This window comes from Perna viridis, chromosome 2, assembly GCF_037379345.1.
Source record: "Perna viridis isolate PV_CMFRI_1.1 ecotype Kerala chromosome 2, ASM3737934v1, whole genome shotgun sequence".
Lineage (NCBI taxonomy): Eukaryota > Metazoa > Mollusca > Bivalvia > Mytilida > Mytilidae > Perna > Perna viridis.
Genome location: NC_142446.1, coordinates 62,437,443 through 62,457,936, shown reverse-complemented (window position 1 = coordinate 62,457,936; position 20,494 = coordinate 62,437,443). Strand labels below are relative to the sequence as shown.

The 20,494-nt window shown below is 33.2% G+C and overlaps 1 protein-coding gene and 1 long non-coding RNA gene across 3 annotated transcripts; one reads left to right on the top strand and one right to left on the bottom strand.

Moving 5' to 3' along the window:
• Positions 1–313: 313 nt before the first annotated feature.
• Positions 314–9,691, top strand: LOC148626388 (uncharacterized). Of its 2 annotated transcripts, XR_015920064.1 has the most exons (4): positions 314–508; positions 3,428–3,487; positions 3,783–5,400; positions 6,282–9,691. It is a non-coding gene; the product is annotated as an uncharacterized LOC148626388 (long non-coding RNA). The 2 variants fall into 2 exon arrangements; XR_015920063.1 differs by lacking the exon at positions 3,428–3,487.
• Positions 9,692–13,830: 4,139 nt separating this feature from the next.
• LOC148626387 (uncharacterized) lies at positions 13,831–17,853 on the bottom strand. Its single transcript, XM_088570346.1, has 2 exons — positions 16,175–17,853; positions 13,831–15,595 (listed from the first exon to the last, which is right to left on the bottom strand). Exons 1-2 carry the CDS (start codon positions 17,765–17,767, stop codon positions 14,006–14,008), a joined length of 3,183 nt encoding a protein of 1,060 aa, XP_088426472.1. The 5' UTR covers positions 17,768–17,853; the 3' UTR covers positions 13,831–14,005.
• Positions 17,854–20,494: the final 2,641 nt, after the last annotated feature.

The window sequence follows — 20,494 nt, the reverse complement described above, 5'->3', positions numbered from 1 at the left end:
GTATGATTAATCTAGGGTTGTAACTTAGTACACGATGTATAGTAGTACGGGACATTTCATCTAGGTGTTATAATGTAGAGTATAGGATCAAATTAATGATACATATTGTTATAAACAGATGTTTCTGTTCCACAGATGGACTTGATAACATTTGGACTATGATTCGTGATCACATTCAAATGATATTTTTATTGCTATTATCATTAAATGAACATTGATTTTTACGACATATTGTTTGTAGAAAATTAAATTATGACATGTATACTTTGGTCAGTTATCATTGAGTTATCGTTCCTATAAATTGTAGCTTCCTTTTGTGCAGTGGGGTGTTGGTGTACATACATGTATATTTTGTATTCCGGATCATGTTTATTACACTTGATATTGATTACATAACTAACCACTTATATACAGAAAACTTATTTGTGAGAACAATTAAACAACAAAATACACATTTAATGAGAAATATTTAATTTGGATATATACAAACATGTACATCTACTTAAATGTAAGTACTTGGTATTTATACACATAAAACGATATTAATTAGTACAACTTATACGTTATGTAAGAGCTTGCCGAAACTACGCAGACTTTTTGTATCGCGATAGAAATCTAACAAATAGGCTTCTGGAACAGGGTTATGTTGCTACAAGATTGAAGTCATCACTACACAAGTTTTATGGTCATCATCATGAACTCGTGGATCGGTATGGTGTATCCATCTGCACCATGAAAACTGATTTATTCAACGGGTCATAATTTTCCTTTCCTCGTTTGTCTACCCCGGTCTTGACTTTTTATGAGTAACTCGGCGGGTGTTTCTGAAAAAGTAGAGGACGATTACCCTACCGGTGCACCTGGTCCATGCTCCCAGTTTTTAGTGGAGTTCGAGTTTTCTTTTGTTATTTTGTATGTATGATTTTAGTTACTTCATGTTCTTCGTTGTGTATGTTTGTTTTCCATGTCTAGTCTTTGTCTTTGGATTGCATTCTTTTGATTACCGCTGTAACCTTGGTTCTCTTGATTACTCTTTAATCATAAAATGTTTTAATCAATAATACATGGAGTGATGACCATTGCTGTAAGCAAAACAAGTTAGGTCAAATTACCAAATTATTGTAATCATTGTGTAATATAGGCGTGTGGTTGGATGGTATTTATTGTTAGCATAATCACTTAATTATTAAAGTGCATTCATCCAAGACTTCAACGATGTCTGGGTCAAACGATTAAAACTTGTAGTTGAAAGATCTACTGCAGTGCCTTTTCCGTTTTAAAGTAGCCATTTATAAAAAGCGGACAGGAGGTATTCGTGTATGTCAAACAACCCATTTACTTTACTTGTATTAGTTACAAAACGCATAACCAGTCTTAGTTTGTCATAACCAGTCTTAAGTTTGTCATAACCAGTCTGAGTTTGTCATAACCAGTCTTAGGTTTGTCATAACCAGGCTTAGTTTGTCATTCGATTGTTGCACTTTGGAGATAACAAAATATTGTGCATGAAATTGGCACCTTGTAAGAATTATTGTTCTTGCTTTGGTTTGATTTGGTTGATTTTAGGGGGATATGAATGTATGGTCTTCCCAAAAATACAGATCAGAATAAAAAATGACTATCGTTACGTTAATATATAGCATAAGTAGACTAAAAAAAGAATCATTTTTTTTGTGGGTATTTTTTTCACCATGAATCACCTCTTCCATAGGCAATGTGTGAAATTTATATGGACTGGTACTTAACGGACTGTTTAGACATACTATGACATATTTTCTAGCTTGGAAGTTAAATGACAAATAATCGATTATAACTAATAAATTTTGTATTGAGAAATGGGTGTAAAACCTGTAACAAACCCCATTAAACTCAGAAGTTATGTAATCATCCATATATATCATAAATCTGAGTTATTGCAAAGTATAAGTCTTATAAGTGTATCAAATAATTTACATCAAAGATTGAAAGGTTATTGTTCAAAATTTGGGAAAAGCTTTCTTAAGTTAATTAGGACTTTTAGCCATTTTTCAATAGCTCTTGAGTATATATTTTAGAATTACCTTTATTGTCAATGATAGTTCCTGAAAAGTTATATTTTTATCAGTTTTGTTTTAATTGATAATACTCCTAAAATATCATTGGATTGGAGTGGGAACAAAATACCTCTGAAAAGTCTATAATATGTTTATTGTTTTATCATACAGTGTTGACTGTTAGTTGCCAATCGAAACAGTTCGTCTTTTAATTTTCATGGCAGTCTGTCAGCAAGTATATAAAAACATTAAAAAGGAATCAAAGATCGTCAGCAAAACTAAGACTTACTAGCTTAATGCTGTCAAGATGACTTGGATCACATGAGTCGTCAAATATATCATGAATATCATAACAAAGAGTAATCAAGGGAACCAAGGTTATAGCGGTAATCAAAAGAATGTATTCCAGGGACAACGATCAGACATGGAAAACAGACATACACAATAAAGAACATAAACAATAATAAGATAAAGTGGGGCTAAACTGTACAATGTTTCACTCCTTGATCTATTAAGAAATAATCAGAATATCTGTTATCAATTCAAACAGATGATTCCCACAGGTAATGAATATCTTGAATTATGTTAAAGAATGTTTTACCTACATATTGTTATTGAATTTATATAATAATTCATTATAATGCTTAACGTAAATCTACAAACATTACTATATATTACATTGCTTCTCCGCTAAGAGTGCGGTATAAGTAAGAAAGAGTGACGACTTTTTGACTCGAACTCAGAATACTGTGTCTGCATTTGATGACATGCCTACTTGAGGGTAGTTGCTGTGTAAGCTAGCGCGATAAGAACCGACTTAGCATGTCGGACTATTACAAAGCAGGATCTGCTTGTCTGGTCAATCGTTCCTGTTCTAAAATGCATGGATTATATCTGCTATAAGTTGTTAAATAAAAATCAATCAATCAGTCAATCAATCAATCGATCAGTTTATTAATGCTTAACGATGTAACCCTCGCCAAAATAAGATAAATATTGCATGCAGCATGATCGCAAAGTGAAGCTTTTTTATGCAACATGAATCCAAGTTGTCAATAATTATCCATTAGAGGTTCCGGGAGGAATACAACAAACTCCTTGTATTATTTACTAACTTTTTTCTCGAAGGACGTTGTGGTAAATTTCACACTGTCGATATTATTTACATTGAAAAGTTAAAGAAAACAACCGTTGTTTACTATTTAATTTTATGTGGGAGTGTTCTTTTCTTTAGTTTTAAGTTTAAGAATATTTTTTTAATGTAAGCCCGCATGATCTTTTCTACATATATCATACTGATTACCCAAATACACATTATTATGTACGTGTTTATTTCTATAATTGTATGCCTCCTTTTAAGCAAATAAGGTAACTTGTTTAATAAATATTTTCAGTATACCAGTTGACCATGAAGAAAGCAACACAATCATATCTTTGTCACTTCCCTCAAACATGTATGTAAATGTGTCCAGTATGTAGTGATTTGAGAATCAATATAATTGAACATTGACTGAAAAAAAATTAATGTTGTACTCAAGGGTTTCAAGTCGCCAAATTACGCAGATAAGCAATTGCTTTAGTTTATAACGTAATCAAATATACAGTAGTCTATGTATGTAGTAAGATGCCAATTCATTAAGTAATCTGACGTTTCATGACCTGGTAGAAAATCTTTCATTTCTATGACATTGTTATAATTTTTCGAAGTTCTATTTTATTTCATAAGTATTTGAATTTCGTTCTTTTCAGAGAATCTGTTAGCCGCTACCCTATTCATAGAATGGAAAAACTAATAAGAATTATAGTTGTGTATGCAATACTTCATAGCTCGTATTGCTTTAGAATTGACATAAGATATATTCAATACCAGTATGGTCTTTTATGTGGGCCATCGGACAGAAACAACAACCCATATTCACTTCCAGCATCCAGCAATGCGATCGGATTGTGTCCAAACTGTACTAATGACAAATCATGTTGGTTGGACGACAGTTGTTGTCCAGAAACAGAGTTAATATATCAACCAAGAGTTTGCTGGAAAAATATAATTCATTTTCCGAATACAAGTGATATAACGATTGGTACTGAAATGTATAGACTAGTACAGTCGTGTCCGCCCGAAGCGGACGATAATTTGAAGATTAAATGTTTTGGTGACGGTGACGATATATTTCTCACGATCAATAAATCACCCGTAACGGCAGTTGAAACAGATGTAACATTTAAAAATAGGTATTGCGCTAAATGTAACAACGTACATGAATATATTTCATGGAAGTTTGATGTACAATGCAATACAAAATATGACCCACTTTTTAGTATGGACCAAATTATTGATCATGCAATTCGAAATGACTGCGCAATTCATTTTGTTCCACCATCATCTATACGTAGAAATATTAAACCGTGTATATCCCAGCACCTGATAAGCAAATGTAACACGACAGGTACTTGGTTAAAATACAACCAAAATATCGACTTTGCCTGTAAATCATTGGATAACATTTTTCCTCCATTCAGAAATGTTTTTTGTTATATTTGCAACCCTCCAAAGCAGTCAAACGTATTAGATGCCTCGGTTTCGACATGTGAAAATGTTTTTTATAGTAATGTTACAAAGATTGATATTGTAAATGCGTGTAAAAATGGCGGGTATTCCAGAGCAACATTTCCTTATAAGAACGTTTACTGTTATATGTGCAATGTAAATCACTCTATCCATGATATTCTGAGACCATATTCAGTGGAAATATCAGACAAGTATACTTACAATTTAATTGACATCAGCGTTTTTGAAAATTCTTATCGTTTCCATGGCAATATGACACACTATTCTAGCTCCTGTAAAATCAACTATGCACATGTTAAGATGAAGGTAGAATGCAGTCGAGCCATTCCGTTTAGTTTGTTTTCAAGAAATATAACACAGGATATACTAGAAAACAGCAAAACTTACATGTGTAATGTGAGTGAATATTTATTCGAAAAATTTTCTGCATGCCGGCCAAAATCACATAACCTATGCATCAATGGTACTCAATTGGAAATGTTATGGGCATGCGAAACCTCAGAATTTCAAAACTATTTTAACGGCATAGAACGTTCGGGTATTATGCTTTTTCTTTCTGATAGTTGTTATTATCCACCTGCATTGATTCCAAATGAAGCGGAATATACAAATCAGATATGTGATATCGTCAGGTGTAAAGCAAGAAGTTTTATCTATCCAATCGAAGCAGCCTTTTGTAAATGTTGTTCTGATAATGGAATAGGTACGGGGTCAGTTAATTTTATTCCGGCAATATTTAGCTCTAATTTCTATTCAACTGTTGATTGCTCAGAGACTGAAGTATACGATCCTGTAATGGTAAGCAATTAATACAAGTACTGTGGGTTAACTTTACATTTGGGGTTGCGATTCACTTACACAAAACTACCTACTACTATAGATAACGATTCTTGAACAATTAAATACGAGTAAATATAGGGTATGAATCTGTATAATGTTTTGTGCCTCTTTCATAGTAAAAGTGGAATTTTTCTTCTTATGATAAAAAAGCAAAAAAAAACTATTGGGAATTTAGAATTTGGAGTTTGACATGAAAATCTTGAAAATCCATCGTATATAAATAAGCGTAAAAACAAAACTATCGATTACTGATCCGATTAGTAATCAAGTCTAAGTCCAAAATAAAATAAATATGGCAAAATAGATATTACACTACCGGGGCAGCTGGTACTGTAATGGTCCTGACTTGGTACAAGTATTTCAAATGAAATGGTGGAGTATATCAATGTTTAACAGCGCGCTAAGCCTCTCTCTTCCATCGCGGCTTGAATATACCAGTGCTGATTAAATAGCATTTGCATGCTATTGCGTCACACTAGTGATCGGTAAATCAGTTTTTTTTTTCTTTTTTTTTTTTGTGTTGTTGGTTTTTTGTTTAAAGCACAGGCTATTGTAAAGTGACAGTGATTCTGAATGTCTATTAAAGCCTACTAATCTATTTTTATCAATGAAATATTTTAATTACAAATTTTCTTTTCATTTAATTGGTTCTTAAATTTTGCTTTTTTTTTCAGTAAAAGTCAGAATTATTGTTTCTGTGGCTTCATATTTCAAAATTCGTTATGGGATAAATTAAATACCTGTACAATACATTTGAATGCATTGTCTGTATTTCTTCCAGGTTATGAATATCAATATGCTAGTAATGATCTTAATTTTTTTTCTTTTATTTTTTCCAGAATGAATGCAGAACTACAGGTTGTTATCCTGGCAAACGTTTTCAAAATTCAGTGTGTGAAACAATATTACCATCAAAAAGGTATCCAAACAACATGCTATATGCGCTTCCATTGTACTTGACTCCCGACAACAACCTCCAAAATATGTCAAACGAGATACAAAGTTTTTTACACGACAATTACAGAATTAGATTCAATCTCTGTTTTATTTCTGCTCCGTCCTTTGTGAACATTACAGCGACAACATATTTTGCTGTTATAAATGTCAACACATTGCACGGTATCGTACAACAAGAAAAACAGTTGGTAAATATTACTACCAGACTTTTAGAGGAATCATTTGGCAGCTTTACTACAGGATATTGTCATGAGACTCTCGATATGAATATAACGGAAATTGAAACGCATGGGGCGAGGGCATGCGTAACAGGGAACAAGAAAATACATTTAGCTACAGAACTACTGACATGCCGCCATATTTTATTACCCTCTGACGATTACATACTTGGTTCTAATCATAATGTCCGCTTGACACAATATGAAACAGACTTAAAATTCTACGAATATAAGCTAGATAGAGATGAACATCTAAGAATCTGCATACACCGTTTTGAAACGATCCTAGAAAGATTGAAAAATAGTTACAGTATTTATACAGTCATCATGATAATTTGTACAACTATTTCCCTTTTCTGTTTGATGTTCACGCTAATTACATATTGCTTATTTAAAAAACTAAGAACTATCCCGGGAAAGAATATGATCAATATAGTTTTGAGTTTATTTTTGTTCCATACGTTTTATCTTGTATTGATGGTTTTGAAACACATTAACAACGGCGTTTGTCAATTTGTTGGAGTCATGACTCATTTCTTTATGTTATCTTGCTTTGGCAGTTTTACCATTTGCACTGTACATATGTTCCGAATTTTCGGACGCACAAAATTAGTATCTACAATTGGTCTGACCGAAAACCGTTTGTTTGGCATTTACATGCTCATTGCGTACGGAATTCCATCTTTTATTCTTGCCATCAACATAATGATATTCTACATCACTTCCGGTATGTCATCCATTGGATACGGCCGCAACGGCAAATGTTTTGTATCAACAGTAACCAGCTTTGTTATAACAGTACTCGTACCTTTAGTCCTTACTTTTGTGATAAATTTTACACTATACATTATTACAACTTACAGGCTGAAAAAGAAAGTTGACCTTTCTGCTGAACTTACACACAGGAGAGACTCAAATAGGAGGGAGGTTTTGATATTTCTCAAACTATTCATTACAACTGGATGCTCGTGGATTTTACTTCTCGTGAACTTTTTCGTGAACAATATTGCTATATACGTGACCATATCTGGTCTAAATACTTTTCAGGGAATATTCATTTTTATTGCATTTGTCTGCAATAAGCGCATTTTTCATATGTATCGCGATGGATGTTATAGGTTTAGAGAGCTTGTGTCAAGACGTAATAATACAAAAACAGGGTCTTCAATTTTATCGAAAAAAGATGGAAACCGGAGTGACACCCAGGAATCTAAACAGTAATTAAATAGAACATCAAATGGACAAGTTGGAATCTAATCACAGTGTAATCGTACACATGTGGATGAAAAATGTAAAATAACTTCAAATATACTGTTCTACAAATTATTCCAACTTGCACATGCATTTAAATTTGACGATATAACTTTATGTTTCTTCAATAACAATATGAAAATGTTACTGATTTCAAGTTCTGTATTCAAAAATGGCTTTTACCTACAAAAGGTTAAGATTTGAGGTCAGAAGCTGACATGTCAGTAACTACTAATAATATAGAAGTCATGTATTTGTAGTTAATTGTTAATAGATTGATTTGTAATGATCGTAATTTACTTGATAATCAGTCTCCTTTTGAATAAGTTTTATCATATGTTCTTGTGTATTATGCTGTCGGTATTTATACGTAGGGGTAGAAATGATTTGGATATAATCAAAATATTTCGTCCCCCAATATCGTTTGCAATGATCCCAAGACAGGAATCTCTAGTCTTTAGATGTCTTGTGTGATTTCGAGTTTTATTTCACAAGGAAAAGGGGAAGCACGTGTTTCGCTGAACCGATGCATTTGTTGTTTCAGGGACCAATCGCAGGCATATTTCGTGTGTTGGAATTTTTCTGTCCGTTAATTGGAGCCCCATTGACTGTCTTTGGCAGTTGTTTATTTTTATGTTTAGTTGTGTTGTTTGAATAATTATACTTGTATGTGATTATGACAGTCAGCATGATTTAATGTGTAAATCAACTCATTATATGTCCATTTTCAGAACTACAATAGGGGGTTGCACAATTCCGTAGGAAAATATCTCTGTAAAAATGTTTTAATTTGCAACATTCTGATATCAAACTCAAAGCATCTTAGTGATCAAAAGTTTTGTTGATTAAGCTACTATATGTTCATTGAAACATGAAACATATGATTAAAATTTCTTGAAATTTATATATTTTGCTTCTTTTATTAACTTCATAGCTGATCTCATCCGACAGAAAGAACATCGCTTAGCTAGATCATTTAATTTCAGTTTCCGCTATATGGATGTTATCGTTAAAAATCCTAGTTTCAGGGATTTGATATATCGCATCTACCCCAAAGAACTTGAGATAAAGGATACAGACATGTGAAGTCAGCCTCATATCTTGACCTACACTTAGACATCGATGATAAAGGAAAACTACTGACCAAACTTTACGACAAACGTGATGACTTCTCATTCAGAATTTCAGAACTTTCCTTTTATCTGTGGCAACATCCCTTCAACACCTGTGTATGGAGTTTTCATATCACAACTCATACGTTATGCCAGAGCTTGCCGTAACTACGCAGACTTTTTGTATTAAGGTAGATTTCTTACAATTAGGCTTCTGGAACAGGGTTATATTGCCACAAGATTGAAGTCATCAATACAGAGGTTTTATGGTCGTCATCATTAACTCGTGGATTGTTACGGTGTATCCATCTGCACCATGAAAACTGATTTGTTCAATGTGTCAACGTTTTCCTTTCTTCTTTCGTCTACTCCGGACTTTTTATAAGCAACTCTAGAAAAGCAGAGGACGCTAACCCTAATGGTGCACCTTGTCTATGCTCCCCGTTTTTAGTGGAGTCCGAGTTTCTCATTTACGTTTGTTTCTTTGTATGTATTATTTTAGTTACCTTATGTTCTTTGTATGTATTATTTTAGTTACCTTATGTTCCTTGTATGTATTATTTTAGTTAATTTGTGTTCGTTGCTGTGTTTGTCTGTTTATATTGTTTGATCTTCATCCTTATGTTACATTTTTATTTCCGCTAGAATCTTGGTTGCCTTGATTATTCTTTATCAATGTAAAACACTGAATAAAATTTCAAGAAGTTTAAACGACCCAATATTTTTTTTTAAGATTCTATTGAAAAATTCCTGAGCAAAGCCGTGATGCAGAGATCAAATAATGGTCTTTTTAAATAGAGAAACTATCCTTGGGCGATATTACATTGTCAGATCGATGGGCTTTCGACATGCATGTTTCTGATTTTTCCAATTTTGCCTGATTCTTACAAATACTTACACTTAAAACAATGTAGTTTATTTAAACCTGATAGTTTGCAGCTCTACAACTTCGCACATTTTTAAAAATATCTTTAATGTCTATTATAGAAAAAAAAAACAACTTTCACTAATCACATGTAAACTACTACAAACATACTTCCGTTAATCATTTATATAAAGAAGTGTACCTGTTGCAAAACATATTATAAAACAAGTGAACAAAGTATAAACGGTCAGTGGCGCTGTCAAATTGAAACTCGGAGTAGGACAATATCTATCGGGCAAATAGCATCCTGAGCTATTTTAAATACACCCACTAAGTAGATGAAAAAACAGTGCCAGGAAATCCAAGAGCATCAGAGGAAGAACTAGTGGTTCAACACAAAACATTACAGTGTTTCAACGGATTTGAATATTTTACAATCAGTTTACAACTATCTAAAACTAAACATTAAATGCTTAAACGCTTGCATCTTTTTAGTAATGTTTAAGATACTGAGCTCTTTTTTAATGTTTTGATGTCGGTATGACCTGAAATGACTGCAAGGTTTAATTTGTTTTCAGAAAAGTAGAGATGAGATTTAGCTCTGATTTGTGTGATATTGATATATATATATATATAAGTTTGAAAGTCGGGTCCTAAAATGTTTAAAACGGTAGTACCAGGCTATTATTTATTCATTTCCCAAAATTTTGCACGAAATTACTAAACTTTTCAAACAAAGGAGGAATATCATCCCCGAAACCCCTCTCCGTGGAAAAAGGTATTATGTAATGGGCAAGGATAATTACCCTTAAACAGGCAAAAGAACTTATACATTCCTCATTTTCCTGAAAGCATCCACTTAAAGGCCAATAGTCCATGGGCTGGGAGTGCCACCGTGCACCCCCCCCCCACACTCATCAACTTCATGGTGATTTTGAGATACATTTATACCTCCCATTACCGAATCAATTTGTTGCCAAAGATTATTCTGGGATTCTTTTTCAGTATAAGCCTATATTTGTACCCCACTGGGTCAAAAAGCCAATATTTTGTGACTCAATTGTTTGACCGTTTCTGTCCTCCTGAGATAGCATGTGTGTGAACAAGCTAAACATATTTAGGCAGTATCATGTAGCCAAATGTCGCAGCTTTTCCATGGTACCACAATATTTGCGATATCACTTAGACTTTAGGGTAAAATGAAAATAATGTGTACCCCTACTCCGCCGAAAAATCGCTTAAATTGGCATTTTTTCAATGTCAAAACTAGAGTATTTATGCTTCAGTAAAAAATGTCTTATTTGGTATTTTCTGTTTAGTATTATCACAATTTATAATTCCAGGGTTCTTTTGGGGAATTTTACCGATTTTCGTAGTCAAAATTTATCCAAAATTGCAAAAAATGGGATTTTCTAATTTTCCATGCAAGTCAGATAAATTCGACTCTACAAGTTATTGCTCAACTGGAACGTCCCAAATTTGGTATCATTCGATAGATACTTTTATTTTCTACTTAAATAAACCACAAAAAACTAATTTTCAGGAACGATTTTTCGACAACTGGTGAAAATATTACCCCTACCCCTAGAAAACTGGTCACAGTATCAAACAGAATGATCATTCATATCATACCAAGAGTGTAGAATTCATGTTTTAAGCATTCATAATTAAGATGTGAAGAATTTCAGAATTTTCTTCTATATCAACCGTTATTGTTTTTTTCAGAATTCCGTAGTTTAAACAAGGTTTTATGTGATACAGCAAGTTAATAAAATGACTAAGCTTCAAAATGAGCCTACGCAATAAATATTTGAACATTTTCATGCCATGTTAGGTGGGAAAATGCCACCCCTACCCATGAAAAAAATGCTTCAACATGAACTTAAATGTTATTTTTTTTTTTTGGAAAATAAAGGGTGTACAAAGCACCCCCTAACCACTATAATCTGCCCCAATGTGGAAGAAAATGATCGTTTATAACATAGACGAATAGTACACAATGCTTACATTGCATTTATTATGCAGATCTTGTATCAATCATATTGTCAAGCAAATTTGCTTATTGTCCCGAAGAAGACCAAATATTAAAAAAAGAAAATTTAAGAATAAAACAGATTTTCAAGCATATGTCTGTATGCTATCATTATTTTTAGCCCCGTGCAGGTCCGGGTGTCAAAAGAATAGGCCTGCAGCAGCGCTAAGCTTGTCGTAAAAGGCGACTAAATAGTGCTCAGAAACCTAGCCGGGGGCTAGGCGCTCTGCCCAGAGCAACTGGGATGTGTGCCCCAGGTGGTGGAATGGGGTATCCCTGGCATTTTACATGCTGGGGTTGTCAGGCTATAATACGGAAAACCTGACCGCAAACCATAGTGGTGCACCGTGTTGGGAAAGATACCACGTTCCTCGCACGTTAAAGAACCCTGCTGTGGTATTCGATAGGAGTAGGAACCACTGCGCTCGGCCACAGGAGGCTAAATTGCCCGACCTTACCCATCCCTCCCTTTTTCTAGTGGCAATTAAAATTTGTCGACCCTACTGTCTTTGTGTCCCATCCCATTTTTCATTTCATCATCATTTCATGTTCATCGTCTGAATAAAGCTGAAATATTGCTGCTCGGACGTTAAATACCAACAATCAACAATCAACAATCAATCAATCATTATTTTTATACATATAAGGATAGGATTTCAAAGAAATAGCTACGATGAATGACTGACATATATGTATCCAACGCCATTTTAAATATGATAATCTAACATACACCAATTGTGGTTTTTTTACGGAAATTTTAGTGGGTATGAGGTACTATCCTTTCGCTTAAATGACCTAGAATACGTTAAAGTATGCATTGTTATGACATGACATGAAAAAGTTCAAATATTTATTGCTTAGGCTGCTTTGAAGCTTAGACATAATATTAATGTGCTGTATCACATACAAGCTTGTTTAAACTACGGAATTCTGAAAAAAAACAATAACGGGTGATATAGAAGAAAATTCTAAAATTCTGAAATGTCCCATTTTTCCGACTTTATAGTAATTGTCACCCTAAAAGGAATAACTAAGCGCTTGAATTGATCAGATATATTTTATGCATCTTTATCTTAATAATGAATGCTTGAAATATGAGTTTTACACTCTTGGTTTGATGTGAATGAGAATTCTGTTTGATACTGTGACCAGTTTTCTATGGGAAGGGGTAATATTTTTTACCATTTTTTGAGAAATCTTTCTTGAAAATTAGTTTTTTGTGGTTTATTCATGTAGAAAATAAAATTATCTATCGATTGATACCAAATTTGAGACGTTTCAGTTGACCAAATTGTGCGTGGAAAAGAGGCAATAACATTGCCTGACAGATTAACACGAAAAATTGACCATAGATAGATCTCATCATGCTGAGCACTATTCCCCTACGTCAGATTTTTGCTATACTAACCGTCTCGGAGATATATACAAAAAAAAAACAGACCGCTATGTTTTATTTTAGTTGCGGCGGCCATGTTTGTCAACGGATCAAAAACCTCTCAACCCATCAATGCAAAACACTCTAAGAAACATTAATGTTTGCTTCTAATTGGACAAGAAGTTTCAGTTGAGAAGAGTTTTGAAAATTTGTTATTGACGGCGGAAGGCGATGGACGACGGTGACGACGGGCACAAAGTGTTGGCAATACCTCACCTTGCCTTCGGACCGGGTGAATTAAAGTCTGAAATTAATCATGGTTTTCAATAAAGCTGTAAAAGTACGCGTTACTTTATACTTTACATTAAGGGCCATATTCACCAATAAAGAAGGAATGTTCCGCCGAAAATAAGTAAAATTATAATAACACAACTAGCCCAACCGCAGCTCCGCTGTACTTTAAAAGGATACACAAAAAAGCAACCTAAACTAACGAAAAAAAGTAACAGTTCGACCTTAGCACCACCAAACCTTCATCTTTTGCATATGGCTAAGTTTAAGAAGGTTACCAAACGAACTTTGTTTTATATAGATAAATTTTAATTAGATTGCGACAAAATTCGTAAGTGAAAAAAACATCGTGAGTTTTTTTATGTTTGGAAAATAAAGTAAGATACTGATCTGACTGTTTTAGGAGATCAGACTACAAAAATAGTTCTATATGTTTTATAAGAGTCAGCGTCCGCACAGTGGCTAGATATAATCGGCATCCTTCGTGTTCAGCGAGGAATGTTTACAATTGATACCAGTTCTGATTCTTGATAAAGACGTTAGTGATGTAGATGGTGACCTTTTTTTCAAAGTGTTTAATGTCCGATTCGAGTGGTTCTTAAATTTCATTTGAAATAAATTGAACACACGTCTGTTGCAAATATATGCAATGAATATATACATCCCTTGCAAGCTATTTAGACTTGAAATTATTAAAGCAAGAATAGATTCGTCTGTAATTGAGTTGACTAAAAAAAGAATCCACGAACAACCTGTGGTAACAAACAGTTTAGAAAATATCCAAATATCCCTCCTCTTCATCGAGTCGTTACATCGTAGGCGAGGTCGATTTCGTAGACGAAATACAGTTATCACGAACAATATTACATCTGTTGTTGAAAATATTGCAAGCGGTATAAGTAATGCACAAATAAGTCCCTCTTTATATGTTATGAAGCATTTATGATGCCCATATCCAATTGATTCACCGGATGTAACAGAGGCAGAAACTCCAATATAAATTATGACTGTAACAAGAGCATAGCCATATGATACTAGAATATATTTCCATGTCAATGATTTATTTCCACTTGCATCGACTGTCGTTACGACACTTCCAGTGCCAAATATTTTGAATATATGCAACGCACAAACAAATAAACAACCGAACGACGTTAATAAAAAGTAATGACTAAGTATTCCAACCAGTGTACAGAGAAAACCATCTGATTTGGTGGTAAGCACAAATATGAAGGATATATTGTGGCAGAATAACGAAAATGACAAACTCATGATATTTATCCCCGGAAGGTTTCTCATTGATGATATACAACAATATGTTATAAATGTTATCACAAGAAATAATGCTGAAATAGCGTTTAAAAAAATGAGAACAATTACAGATCTGATATTTTCATCTAAGTTGGACTCCTTTCTGATGTCAAAGCGGTCCTTGCAAATTAGCAGGGAACCATCCTCTTCAATATTAAATTCATAGAAATTCAGTCTAATATCGTGTACAGGTACATAAACAGTGTAATCTTTCATTATATCGTATTCTCCAGATACGTATTTAACATGTGGGCATATTAATAATTTGGTGATAAATGGACGATTACTAATACGACAACTTGATGTTTGTTTGAAATACGTTGTTGTGTTTCTTAATACGAAAGCTCCTCCATAAGAACTAATATTATGTCTTTGGATCAATTCGATTTGTCTTGACCATGTTGAATCAGTTGCTACAAAGGATACCAAATCAATCAAATCAGATTCAGTTTCAATTTGGTTGTAAGAAGAGTTTAAATTTTTTACATATAACTGTATCAAAGTAAGTTTTTCTGTTTCTTCTTCTTCTTCTTCTTCTTCTTCTTCAGTTACTGGACAAAATGTAGCAGAAAAGCTTTCATTAATAATAAGGCTTTTATTGAGCAATTCATAAAATTCATTTAGGTTCTTTGTTTTTACTAGAAAGGGGAAAGTGTATCCATCATAACTATATCCTTGTCCGATACAATTACCATCATGCAGGATTTTTCCGTAAAAGCATCCAACTTGTCGACACTGCATCTGAAAAAATACAAATTTAAGTTAAAGAAAAAAAACTGAATTGTTCTATTCACCGAAAAGTTTTACAACTTGCTTTAAATTGGTGGATTTTTTTTTTTAATTAGACTAAAAACACAATAGTTAATACATTTACCTTATTCTTAGAAACCATCATTGTGGAGGAAGGGTGATTTCAAAGTAAAATTAAAAACTACCTCATTCCAGTAAGTTTTGACAAGAAATACCAAACACTTTGAATCTATGCTAATAAAAATATATGAATAAGTTTTTTGTCGGACAAAAAATATCTATCTGCATTCTTGTACTTTCCCTGAAATTGTTTGTTTTTTGCTTTTGTTTTGTTTTGTCTTTTTTTTTTTGGGTTTTCGTTTGTGTTGTTTTGCTTGATATAATTTTGTTTGTTTGTTTGTTGGTTGGTTTTTTTTTTTTTTTGTTTTTTTTTTTGTTTTTTTTTGTTTTGTGTTTTTTTGTTTTGTTTTGTTTTGTTTGTTTTTTGTTTTTTTAGTCCCCCCCCCCGTCTCTTTATTCTGTTGCAATAAGTTATAAATCTATATTAGTTGTTGAATTACTGCTGGTTACCTTTCGATCGTCATAAATCTGTTCATTGCGGCATTGGTGCAGGAGTGACTCATAAGATTGAAATCGGAATAAATTTGTCGGAAACGGCTGCCCAAATGCTACTTTATTTTCAATACTTGTAGTGCAAAGACACATCAGTGTATCAAAAGGAAAAATTAATATATTCCTATCTATTACATTTTGATAGTTTTCTGGATTGCAAAATGATGACTTATATTCGATTTCTTCTATTAATATGTTATCACTACATTTATAATCCTGTTCTCTGCCGTTTACTCCTACATGAACAATGCCATCTTCTGACAGATACGCATAATGAACTTTTATAGTATTGTACAAGCTAATTCCCCCTACTGATTGTGTATCATTCTTGTTTCTAATACGTAGAAACAGTCCTTTATCCTGGTTCCTTTCTATGATACAGTTGTACTGTCTAGCCAGTTTTAACAGAAGTCGTAAATTGTCCTCAAAGTGACTGATCGGTAGAGGTACTAGACATTTGATAAGGTAAACCCAGGGTACAAAGATTTTTGAATTTGTTAATACAGCTGTTTGATTATCTAGAATCTTCGTTAGATATGGGTCACTTAAACTAAGGCTATAATATCGTATTTCTGTGGAGCTCCATGTCTCGTAAGTGGACCGTATTCTTTTGTCTCCTACGTTACACAAGTAGCAATATATATTTTTGTACGGATATGTAGCTGCAGAGGTTCCACTATTCAAACAAGCAGTTTCTATGGCTTTTTCAACAGTTACCTCAGTAGAACAAGTTGAAACTGGCTCACTTGCATCGTTTTGGACTGGAGGATTACAAATGGCACAAAATATGTTTTTAAAAAATTTATACCCAAGATTCATACTTTTACAGGCATAATCTATATATTTGTCAAATGTCTTCCAAGTTCCTGTTTTATTGCATGTACCAACCACTGCATTTGGTTCCATTGTAGCACATGAAACACGATGTTCCATCTCTGTAAAATACGATACTTCGCCACATTTTTCCTTAACTATTGTTTTAATGATTTGATGAGCACTGTCATACACAGTCAGGTTTTCACAGACAGTGGAATAAACTGTTATGAGCCATGGTACTACGTCTGTAACTCCGTAACACAACGCGCAATATTTATTTGCATACGAAACATAATTTTCTTTAGATAAAACAGGTGAGTTAAGAGCAAACTCCGCAATGTTTTGTTTTTGCAAACATTTTTTATGATATGTTTCATCAGCATCAACAGGGCACTTAGTCACTACCTCATATCTATGTGTCGGAGTATTTCGAGAAGAAAATATCACGTCACTTTTACATTCCCTTTCTGGTAGCATTAGTTCAATGTGCGGACAGCAGTTTTGTTGAATATAACAGTCCTTCTTTATACTGCATTTAGAACAAAATCCTGAGTATTCTTGAATGCTTGGTAAAAACCAACTGTTCTCAAATCCGTCCTTTGTATCCGAGCCACAAAACAATGCATACTGTTTTAGGAGATGAGTGTGGTCAAGGTTTATCGAGTAACATAGACCACTAAAGACAATGTACATTGGAAACACACAAAAGCATCGTAGGATTCGATGAAAGGTCATAATTCAAAAATATTGATAAGATACAGTGTACAGTATTTCGTCTATTGTACTACTTAACAAAGTATCAAAAACATTATTCACATGATGTATTGTAATGTGTAAAAACATCAATTTTATACGCTTCCAAATTGTCCAATTTGTAAGTAATTGTATGAATTACAGTAATTTAATTCTCTCCACATTACACACCAAAGATAACTTTAATAACGGTGATAAAAAATTCCCCTTTTATTTGATACCGTGCAACATCTGTTATAGGATTGGGAAAATGCGAGTGACATTGTGCTGCAAGCTGACATGAACAAGTAGTCATGAATTTTATTCCACATTTTCAGGCGGTTACATGTGGTTGTTTGTTTTTCCTCGTTAACAATTAACATAATGCAAAATTCATTGAAAGACTCATAATTGAATTACTGATATTTGGAAATGCGACTTGTAATATGTTTCACTAAAAATGTTTGATTAAGCGACTAGTTTCTCCATTTTTATACTGTGCAACATCTTTTAAAGAACTGGTTAAAAGTGAGAGACATTTTGCTTCGAACTGACATGAACACGTCGTCATGAACGTAATTTTGCACTTAAGGTGGTTAAAGGCGCAAACATTCGCGACAATCTGTTAAATGTCACATACAAGGACAGCAAATGTACATGTAATTGAATAAATGAACTTCACAAATGTGATTTGAAATAATATTTTACTCAACAAAGATTTGTTGAGTAAATGCTATTGATTATCTGTGTTAAAATAAAATAAAAAAAAAAGAGAACAGTCCCATTTATAATTATTGTATTAACCAGGGATATGAGTACAATGAGCTTTTCCTGCTATTCTTTTATGAACAACCGAGTCGTTGGTCACAATAAGTGTTATGCGAATGAATCACAGTGATCATCAGAATTTTATAGCGTTTATAGATGTGTATTTTGCCTTGTTATATTTTAATTTCTTCATTGTTCTTTGTAAATTAATATGAGTCTTTTTTTTTGTGTTCATGTGTTTAAAAATGTTGTTTGAATTATCAGTTCATATTTCGCAATCTTTGTCTTTTAGCATTTTTTAAATGCTGAAATATTTGAAAGGGGTTTTATTTGTTTATTTGACCAAACTGTCGAGTCAATTATAATAATAAATATTGAATGGTATTTTGTAAAATGTTAAACTTAAATAATTCACTTGATATTTGGATTGGAAAGTGATGTAAACAAATGTATCCCTCAAAATTTTCTTAGGTGTACATACTATAGAATAAGGATAGTTTTCAGGTTGTATTTAATTCATGGTCATGATTGTTAAAAAAAAACGTTAAACAGTGTAAATTGTCAATCGGAAATCCATTTACCATGACATGTCATGTTGATAGAAAGTTTCTCCGACTTTTTTTGTTTTGCTTTGATATTGCCATTTGTAATATGGACTTTCTTTCTTTTTTATATCCCTTTTGTCTTTTGTACATAGAAACCATTTAGAGGCTTCTACTGCTTGTGGAGCACTTGTTCACCGGGTTTCACCACCTCAATATTCAGACTTGTATGACCACGAACTATAAACCATATATTATTTTACTAAATTTGCTCAAAATTAGAACCCCCTGAAACACTAAAGCTTCAGTCCTTCTATTAAATATGTGGTCACATTAATCTGAAAACAATCTTATCGCACGTATGTTTTTGCTTCCTATAACAATAATTTAGTTGTTGAATACTTCTTATATAGTACTTATATTTCGATCTTGAAATTTATTAGTATTTGCTGTAAATGCTGCTATTGAGAGATTACTCCTTAAAAGAATGGAAGAATGGGTACCTGATTGCAATATCTATACAATTGTTATTTTTGCATTACAACATTTTGTGGGACAATATGGATAACGTATACAGTGAAAGAGTAATTAAGGGAACCGAGCGAAAATCAGATGACCACAACCCTAGGTTAAAAACAAGACAGAAACATTGAAAGGAAATGAGCAACTCGGACTCGACTAATAACTGGGAGCATGAAAAAGGTGAAAATGTAGGGTATGCGTCCTCTGCTTTTCTAGAAAAACCCACAGTATTGCTCATAAAAAGTCCTGTGTAGACGAAAGAAGACAACTATGATACGTTGAACAAATCGGTTATCATGGTGCAGATCCAGGAGTTTATAATGACGACCACAAAAATATTGATCACTTTAATCTTGTACATCATAACACTGTTTCAGAAGCTTAATATAAGAAGTCTAGCACGTAGCTACAGCAAGCTCTGGCATGAATAAAAGTTTATCTGTTTACATGTGTATTATTATTTCAACTATAAATAAACCTGTTAAACTCTATCCCTTCCTGGACTGATAAAGTTGTTAAAGTTGAGTAGATGTTCAATAAACAGAGGTTCAAAATGTATTATAACTGATTTGAGGGACCTACAGAAAATGCTTAGTTTAGACCGGATGTTTAGTGTATTCCTGTTTTGCTTAACATATCCAAGTTTCACTGTTAACAAGCGTTTATTGTCCTGGTTTGTTTTGTGAATTTCATTGAATTATCCAAACGATCTTTCTGATTTGATATTTACCAAAGACTTAGGCTTGACAGACACGCAATTAATATATGAAAAACAGGACAGGCCAGTTAAAACTCTTAGTAAAGTAGTGTGGATCTCTGCACATAATTAGTGGTGCAAACATTAAGTTGGGAACTCTAACTAATGACATTACTGCATGAATGCAAATCACTTGATGTC